This window comes from Xiphophorus couchianus, chromosome 23 (genome assembly GCF_001444195.1).
Source record: "Xiphophorus couchianus chromosome 23, X_couchianus-1.0, whole genome shotgun sequence".
Lineage (NCBI taxonomy): Eukaryota > Metazoa > Chordata > Actinopteri > Cyprinodontiformes > Poeciliidae > Xiphophorus > Xiphophorus couchianus.
In genome coordinates, this window is record NC_040250.1 from 24,275,514 (window position 1) to 24,285,241 (window position 9,728).

At 43.7% G+C, this 9,728-nt stretch overlaps 1 protein-coding gene across 2 annotated transcripts; it reads left to right on the forward strand.

Moving 5' to 3' along the window:
- The first annotated feature begins 317 nt into the window (after positions 1-317).
- On the forward strand, positions 318-9,704 carry hdx (highly divergent homeobox). Of its 2 annotated transcripts, none has more exons than XM_028008352.1 (11): positions 318-451; positions 1,730-1,891; positions 2,557-2,703; positions 2,881-4,050; positions 4,130-4,186; positions 6,205-6,351; positions 7,777-7,975; positions 8,079-8,158; positions 8,784-8,879; positions 9,018-9,140; positions 9,224-9,704. In XM_028008352.1, exons 2-11 carry the CDS (start codon positions 1,826-1,828, stop codon positions 9,452-9,454), a joined length of 2,316 nt encoding a protein of 771 aa, XP_027864153.1. In that variant the 5' UTR covers positions 318-451; positions 1,730-1,825; the 3' UTR covers positions 9,455-9,704. The 2 variants fall into 2 exon arrangements, with proteins under 2 accessions (XP_027864153.1, XP_027864154.1); XM_028008353.1 differs by lacking the exon at positions 318-451 and adding an exon at positions 576-692.
- Positions 9,705-9,728: the final 24 nt, after the last annotated feature.

The window sequence follows — 9,728 nt, forward strand, 5'->3', positions numbered from 1 at the left end:
AATAAATAATAATAATAAATATATACATCTATATAATTATGGTTTAATGACATGCATCTTCACTTTCAGGATATGCAGAGCATCTCCATTCAGCTGCTCCAGCTGGGAATATACCAAAATAACACTAATATGCTGCAGCACTTCAACAAATCCCACTGTGAGGGGGAAACAGGCCATTTCCCACCGCCTGCTTCCGTACTGCGTGACCTCCCCCTCCAGCAATCTGCAGGAAAAAGTCTACGGTGGGCGGGGCCGCGGGGCTCAGTTTTCAGCCCTCTTCGGCCGTCACAGCCTTGATTTCGAGCGCTCATTGGCTCCTGTCTGCGCACACGTCACAATCATGATTAGAATTGATGATCGGGACATTCTGATTTCATTGTCTAGCAAAAAGGGGGACCGGGGAAGAAATCTGCTGATTTGGAGCGTCCATCTGATTTTGACATCAAAAATGGTATGAAAGAAAGTGATTTCACTTTTAAGAGAAGCCCACGGCAAAGAGCTGCTGTTGTTCTGAACCCGCCCAGAGCTGGGGGCAGCGAAACGAAGCTCTCCGGGATCGGGAAATCATAGATTTGAAGGAAAACTTTAGCTGCGGCTATCCATTGGGGGGAAGCTATGCTAACGCTAGCTTAGCGTGGGCTGGCTCGTGCACGGCGGCTTTGGGCCTGCGTGGCCGCCGCGGCTCTTACCCGGTTTGTTTACTTTCTAGGTCCCGGTCGTGGAGTTTAGTCACGCGCTTCCTGTGTGGTTAGTGTGTTTTTAAAGCCGCTGGCTGACGCGTGGACGGCGGACTCGTTTTGACGTGCCCACTATTTGTTTGCTAATTCTCACCGCAGAGATTCCATATTGACTGTAGCCATGCGCAGTCCGTCTGCCAAAATAAACCTGCTGTGTGCTTATTGGTCGCACAACATTCCCGTATTGGACTTGGTGTTTATCAAACCCTCCTTAAAAACTGGGCCACTGTTGTCTTCCAGCTCCCTGCGTTTCCGAATGGGTTATACTTCATACTTAATACTTAATAGGTCGGTCCACTTAAAGCTACGTTTCTTTTTTATCGTACAGACATTAAGGCTTCATGAAAAAGTTATAAATGTGGCAATAGATAGGGAATATAGGGAAGCATAATCTCGCATCGAGAAAATGTATAAATATTATTTCATTTGTTCAGAGCGGAAAAGCAATAACACCATGATAATAATGATTAAAAAGAAAACACCGGTGGCACAATTATTGTTGCACAGAACAACCATATGAAATACATTCTATTTGATAAATTAATACTTTTTTTTTTGATTGATTGATTGATCAGAGCGTTTAGAAACTTTAAATTAATATGCAAAGTAATCCAGCGTTTTTTGTAGTTCAAAACACAAACAGCAACTAATTCAATTAAAACGTTACATTGTAATTACAGTAAACAATCAAATATAACTCTTTAAGGGTAATAACAAGTGTAAAGTATGTGGTAAAAATAAGTAATACAATCCATTGAAATGGTTTCATAGATGAATAGTAATGGCAATTATTAGCTTTGCAAAAAAACAAAAAAAAAACAGGGAAAAACTCCATTAATTTCTCCTATTTCAGTGCTGATCTTCGAGGATTTCCACACACAAATAAGATAGTGGAAGCTAAGAGTAGACTAGCTCATCACCGCTACATACTATACATGCTATTTCTTTATCACTTGGAATAAAGATTACGTCCGCTTTGCTTTCCTCCTCAGCCATTTTCCACAGAGGTGTGGGAGGCACAGTGCGGCATGATGACTTCAGAGTCGACAGCGGAGATCTAGAAAAATGGAGGTGGTGCTGTGATCAGCATGGCTGCCTCGTTCCCCTGTAGTAGTGATATGGATGCGTGGCCACAGAGGCGTGGCCTGCAGACTGTGAGTATGTCAACGCTAAATATGCATGAAAAAGATGTTTAGTTTTTGTTGCTGTGATATCAATATTACAGTACTTCATCTCTGGGGGGAATTAATATACAATATAGTCAGACTGATAAAGGATCAGGACAGCAAGCTGGAGCTTTGATGGAATGATCTAAGCATATTGACTTGTGGCCCAGTCAAAGTCCTTACCTGAGTCCAATTGAAAATCTATCACAAGACTTAAAAACTGGGGATCTTGGATGCTTTCTATCTAATCTGACAGAAATAAATTTGGGTAAAAATCAACAGAAACTAAATAAAAGGAAAAAGACATATTGTTTCCATTTTAACTTTTCACAAAGAAGTGCAACACACACCTCCACTGAGTCAATACTTTCTGAAGACCCATTTTCACTACAATTGCTACTGCAAATATTTCGGTAAATATCTGTTGAACTTGAAATAATAGCATTATTTAGGAGGTCACTATTAATGATAGCAAAGTATTAGAAATAAAGTAACTGTCATAGCAGAAGATTCTTGCCACCCTCCTAAAAAGGACCAGATAGTTCCTTTATCCCCTTATATAAACCTTTGTGAAAAAGATGCTATTGACGAAGTTGATCCGCGGCCGGTTTGTGGTGATCTGAGGGGCTTCCCTCCTTCTGCTTGTCTGTCAGATGAACCTTCGGTCTGTATTCACGGCTGAGCAGCAGAGGATCCTGGAACGCTACTATGAGAACGGGATGACCAACCAGAGCAAGGCCTGCTTCCAGTTGATTCTGCAGTGTGCTCAAGAGGCCAAGTTGGACTTCAGCGTTGTCCGGGTAAGCCAGTAAAAATTCCTTGTGAAAAAGCGGGAATGAAGCAAGACCGTTTGCTTTGTAGGAAACGAGTCTAGTTTGTAGAGTAGGTGTGTTTTGCTGATAACCTTCGGTAAAGTCTTGTGCCGATTTCTTGCTGGATCGGGTTCCTAAACGGACCCTACGTTTTCTTTCCTGCAGACATGGGTTGGCAACAAACGACGAAAACTGGCCTCCAAGGTCGAGCAGAATGGAAGCGCGTCTCATCCCTTGTCGAGTCACGGAATAGCTGGAGGGTTGCTCTCCGGTCCCGCCCTGGCTGGAAGCGTGCTGTCCAATCACAGCCTAGCGACGGGGGCGCTGCTTCCTGCTGACATAGCCGCTGCCCGAAACATCCAGAACCGCGTACACCTCCTCCCTCCATCCTCGTCTTTCCCCACTCTCTCTTCGGCGTCTTCCTCTCCGTCGTCATCCTCACCCCTCAGCAGCGGAAGCAACAACAACAACAACGACGTAATACTGACTGGGATTTACTCTCTGAACCCCGTCACCCGCTCTCGACCGAGACCTCAAGCCCCCCAGTCTCAGTCGGACTCCGAGATCTCCATCCGCACGTCTTCGTCTCTGATCAACCAAGCTCTGCAGAGCAGGAGCACTTCCACGTCCTCACCCATCCACTCCAAGTTACTGACCCCCTCTCCCACGCTCCCACCCCTGACGTCTGCCTCAGGTTCTTTAGTCTACACTGCAATCAGGAAGGGCACTTTATCCGTTGAGGATGGGGGGATAAGTGCCGGCGCAGGGCTGGTACCCCACAGCTGGACTAGACAATACGGTACCATGCAAACTCGCCCTTGGTCGTCGTCTTCACAATCCCAATCTCAGCTTCAGCCCAGACCTCACTCCAACCCCCAACCTCAACCGCCTGCGCCGCAAAAGCCTCGAGCCTCCCTCCCGGCCCAGAACGCGGGGCCCTCTTCCGAACAAACGCCTCGCATTCAGCAAGTCTTCACCCTGTCGGAGAAGGGCGACAGAGAGCACCCGAGGTCCGGCCAAGCGTCCGCTCCAAGAAGCCAGGAGACCTATAGGCCAACACCTCACCCTCTGGACGCTGGTCACAACTTCTCCATTGCCATGGAAACGGGAAACGAAGAGGACGAGTGGCTGAGGGAGGAGGAGTTGGCCAACATGGCCGCCCAGACGCACATCCACAGGGAGCAGCCGACGGGAGGCGAAGCGTCCGTCGCCAAGGGGAACTGCACTCCTCCCGCCACGGGCTCCAGACCAGCGGCGCATCCCGGCAACGCGACACTTCAGGGCAGCTACTCCCTCACAGTACAGACCTCACTTCCAGGCGAACCCAGCTCAAAGGTAAGGACAGGTTTCTGTTTTGGGTATCGTTTCTCCTCAAAGGGATTTAATGCGATTAACTTGTGTCTTTTAAACACAGCCTTCACTCGGTGTGTCTGCTGCCCCCTGGGTAATCAACAGCTCCAGAAAGAGAACAGTAAGTATTTGTGATCAACTACTAGAGAGTTCCTAAACAAAGGTTTACGGTCTGTGCCATAACAAAAATAAATCAATCAATCTTTACTATGCTTTAAAAAGGTGCAACTTCTGATGAAAATGATGTCATTACATCAAGCTGCGATTGTGACATATTTTCTTCCAGGACTGTCTTGTGTTTTGCCCAATTCATTTTCCAATATTTTCTGACCACCATGTTTCCATGGGGATGGTGTGTTTTGTTTTTCGCTCTGTAAAACATTTCGAAAACCATCTGCACAGCTCTATGTTGGCTTCTCAATTAAAATTCCTGACAGTAATGCGACAAAAAAATTATACAAAAACAGCTATTTGAACAACTTTCTTGAAATAATATCTTTTTTTTTTTTTTTTTACTAACTTGACCACTAGAACGGTTTTACCTCATGTTTTTATAAAAAGCAGCCACATCTGACGCCGTGGGTTGTTGCCACATTCCTCCATTTCAGCCTCATCTTTCCACAGGACGTTACTCCGAATATCTTGTGGTTTGTTCAGATGCAACTTTGGAAGCCCCGAATCTGTCGGCCGTATTGTTTTTAGAGAGAGGAGGCCTTCGTTTTGCAACCGTTTTCTAATAAATCAAACGTGTTCAGTCTTTATGTTCTTACTGTAGAGAGCGGAAAGTAGCTCCCTCAGTCTGACCTCTTCCAGCAGATGGTCCTTATTTTTTTATTTATTATTTTCTCCGCTGTGGAACCCAGATTGTACATCGCTGTAAGCCTTCCTGCCTTCCTGCAGTAGTGGGCAGCAATGCTTGCTTATATCAGAACAATCGGGTCATTTCTCTTGCACTTAGGTGACACCTGAACTCTACAGGCATTGCAATTTTTCATCTTTTGTTTTAGAAGTTCAAACATTTACTGAGGAGTGGCTACTGAAGTGTCTAAAAATGTTTGTTTTTGTTATTTTATTTAAAAGAAATTAGATGGTTAAAGGGGAGTAAAAAGTACTTTTGTTTGTATTATAATATGTAGACACCATTTTGAGGCCATTCAACTGGGTTTTCTTATTTTGTTCCCTTGTGTGAGAAAGAAGGTTTTCTACAATTGTTAACATTTACTGAGGAACTTTATATAAGTGTCTTTAGTCAGAAGCTTCCTCAGATTAGTTGTAATACAGACTGCTACAGGAGAGCCATCAGCATCTACAACAACTCTTTTTTTTTAAAGAACCTTGAATAAAATGAGTCAACATTTAATTTCCCTCTGGAATCCATAAAGTATTTTTGAATGGAATTAAAAATAAATGTCCAAATATATTGTAATTTTTCAAAACTGTATTTTCAATTTTCTTAAAGTTTTTTATTACCTTCTGGACATTTGAGTGCAAAATATTGGCATTGAACTACTTAAATACTAACTGTGTCGTAGCATTATTATCTGTAGATTCCACAATTTGTAAAATTGGACATTACTGGAAAACGCTTTTTAAAATTTTACTGCCATCTGAACTTCAATTAATTAGCACTTTCTCAAAATCTATACCTCTTAGAGTTGAAAGGACTAAAGCGGATATGTTAAAACACATTGGTAGCTTTATTTTATTGAGAAATGTAAAACAAATATTAAAGTTTCTACCTTTTGTTTGATGTTTTAACCATAACTAGAATAAGAACTATACCTTAGAGGAGTCTAGTAAGGCAATTCTATTTTAATTTTGAAAGACTGCATTCATGTCTGCAAGTCAAAAACCAAACGATTGATGACTCAAATGCTAAAATTAAGTAGAATACTCGTATGCCTTTTAAATATAAATAAATGTAAAAATCCACTTCATTTATTGAGCGTTATAACATTTAGCTCCTTTTGGGAACTGTAAGACCCCCCAGAGTCTTGAAATCCAAACATTTCTCCTCGTTTAATTATATTTTTCCCACACTATACCACTACAACAATTTCAATACTTTTTCTAGACCTTTCAAAGCTGCACCAGAACCCCTTTACCGGTCCGATTCCCGTCTGCTTGTCGCCCCCGCAGCTGCAGGATCGGACCCAGTTCAGCGACGGCGACCTCGTCCAGCTGAAGCGCTACTGGGACCGAGGCATGACCAGTCTGGGCTCGGTGTGCAGAGAGAAGATCGCCGCCGCAGCCAACCAGCTCAACGTAGACACTGAAATCGTCAAGGTAAAGCTCTTCGTTGAAGGGTTAGCCTTGAAGAGCTGCGTACGTTTCAGCTCCGGGGATTCCTGACCGTCTGCACCGTTAGTTTGGATGTGAGGCGTCAACATGGTGGTCAGTCATTTCTCTCGCGACTTTCCCCTCCAGCTGTGTCTGTACCGGAAAAGGTCACCCGGTGTCAGAGAAGGCCGAGCTGCGTCGTGTCGGAAACGCATTTCAGACATGAACTGATTCCATACGGCTGATTTCACTTGTTTTTTTTTTATTTATTTAGCTTTGGCTCTAAAGTCCAGCTAAAGATGAATGTGAATGTACCAGGCAGAACCAGAGGGACGTCTGTGGATTCTCCTGAGCGCCATCACAAAATTGGGACAAGCAGCTTTTCTGGGTCACAAACGTTTTTAACTTGTTTACACAAAGTTGTTTAAAAGTCATGCAGTGATATATATCGGGGCCAATGTAGGAATGCTTTTAGGCTAAAGATAGTCGGTCTGGATTGGTTCAGACATGCACACGCACACACACACACACACACACTTTCAGCCCTGTGCCTTCTCACTCACAAGGATGTTTGGTGCCAGAAAGGAAAAATGGTCTTCAGGGAGGACAGGAAGTCTGAGCATTTAGTAACTTTTCTGGTTGGGATGGTTGAAACGATTCTAATCGATGTGAAAGGAGAACAGTTAGCAAAGTTCCTGTGCAGTCAAAGGTTTGACGTTTGCTTTAAGTTGTGTTCAGATTTGGGTCAGTTGGGAAAAGGAAATGGACTGTGGGGAAAGACTTTCTTTCTGTCTCTTTTGTGTTTTGTTTTGTTTCTTTCCTCCATTTTCAGTATTTTTGTTCTCTGTTTCTTTCCTCTATTCCATCCTTTTTTTTCTTTTACTTCAGTGTTTGCTTCTCTTTTTCTTTCGATGTTTCTTTACTTCATTTTTCTCTGTTTTGTTTGTTTCTTCTTTCATCTATTCTTTCCTTTTATTGTTTCTTTCCTTCATCCATTTTACTTTTTTGTGATTCTTCTTTCTTCCCTCCCTTGTTTCTTTATTTTTTGTTTCTGTCCTCTATTCTGTTCTGTTTTCGTTCCTTTCTTTTTCCTTCATTTTTACCTCTTTGGTTCTTTTTCTTTCCTCTATTGTTTCTTTCTTTCGTTTTTATCTTCCTCTTTCTTGCTTTCCTTCTGTTTTTTGCTCGTTTTTCTTTCTGTTTTTCTTCCATACTTTCTTTTTGGTTTTCTTTCCCCCCTTATTTCCTTTCTTCTTTTCACGACTGAACTGTTTTGTTTACATTTTTGAAACAGGCTAAATTCTGAAAGCCAGATTCTGGTACAAATTTGGAGGAACCTCGACTTCCCTCTCAGCCGTTTTTTTTTTTCTCTATCATTCCTTCAGTCGTTTCTGTCTACATGTCGCCTCCTGCGTAAATCTCTTCATGCAGACGTGGATCAGCAACCGACGGAGGAAGTACCGCCTGATGGGGATCGAAATCCCGCCCCCTAAAGGCGGGCCCGCCGTGTTCACCAACCCGTCTCCAGGAAGCCAGTCCCCGGCGGCCGCCAGCCCCGACGAGGTTCACCTCAGAACACCCGAACTCCCGGATGACCTGACCGACGGCGGCTCGGTCTGCATGTCTGAAGGTGGGGCCTGCTGGTTCATTTGCACGCATGAACTCGTGGGTTTTATTTTTAAATTTTTTTTTGTACAAACTCCTTAAATTTCGCTTTGTGTTCTCAAACACAGACGGGACTGTCGATTCACACAACAGAGACGGAGACAATGAAAGTTACACATCCACTGCTGCTCCGCTGGCCAATAATGTGGTACTTCATCAGTCACCTGACACTGCAGTAGAAAGTTGCAGTTCGCACTTTACCAAAGAACGTGGGATGGGAGAGTAATCGCACATTTTATTGGATTGGTCGAAACACAAAACTTTACATGAGATTGAACGACCAAAACATCAGTGCCTCACTCTCCTCAAACTTTTCCACGTTGTATTACGTCGCAATCACAAACGGTGTTCTTTATTGAGACTGCATTGGACCAATCAACACAAGTGGAAAAGAGGATACATGAGAGTTTTCACATTGTTTTTAAGTCAGAAAAAGCACATCTGCTGAACCGTTGGCCGTTCTTCGCAAAACAACACGAGCTCCGATTGATGCTTACAGAGTATATCTGTAAGCATAAAGTTTTCAGGTCTCAACAGAGTCTCTGCTGGACTTTGTTTAAGCCATTCTAACACATGACCAATCTGACACAGAAAACCAGAGCTGAACTGACTTAAAGTGTTTCTTTTAAACACAGACATAAATGTACTGAATTAGAAATTTACTTGATAAATCTGTACCAGTATTGAACACCAGTAGCCTCACAAGTTTGGTCAAACATGCACAGGTACGTCTTCTGTGAAGGGTCAATTTATCCGATCTGTGTGTTTGGCAGAAGATCGAAGTAATCGATGAGGATGAAGAAGCTGATGAAGATGGCGACTTGATGGTGTCAGACCTCGAGCAAATGCAGAACCTGCTGGAATTTAAGGTGAAAACAGTCTCACACCGACCGAGCGAGAGGCTCTGTATGTTTGTGTGGTTCAATTAAAAAAAAAAACTAAAAAAAACTGATTTAAAAGAACTGTAATATTATCTGTTCGTTTATGGAACCCTTCTTCTTTTTCAGCACGAGGAAGTGCAGTTCCTAGAGAACGAGCTAGAGAACCAAAAACAGAAATATCAGGAGCTCGCTAACTTCACAGAGAGCCTGCTCAGCGCTGTGAGGGACAACGACCTGGAGAGACAGAAGGTGCATTTCAAAATGTTCAAATTCGAAAAGTGACAAAATCCGTTCGACATTTCCAACCTGACGCCTGATGGATGTGTGCTTAGGAACTTTTGGCCAGTCTACCTCAGACTTCAGACCAGGACTGGGACGCGACGGCGGAGAGAAACGCCCAGACGGATCCGACGCCCGACCACAGAACCCGGGCGGATGGCTCGGCTCAGGCTGGTGAAAAACTCCCGCCGGTCGACGCAAACCAAGACCGCTCGGCCACCGAAGTCCCCGAGCCCTCTGCATCAGAGGAGCCGCCCCACGAAGAAGGGACAGAACTGAAGTGACTCTCTGCACTCGTACTAACGGTTAGCACTCCACTCAGAGACAGGTTGTACCCCAGAGAGAGAGAGGCGGGCGTAGTCTGACGGCTAGCGGTAAACTCCATGCACAGTGCCTGTGGGCTGATGCTTCACTATGACTGTTGGGCTGAAAGATGCCTTTTTTATTTGTATTTTATTTTATTTTTTTAACTGCATATCATTCGCCTTGCTCTGGGCCAGTCTGGAGAGAACAATAAATGACCTCTAACCTAAATGTGTTGGCCCTCTTTTCTTATGT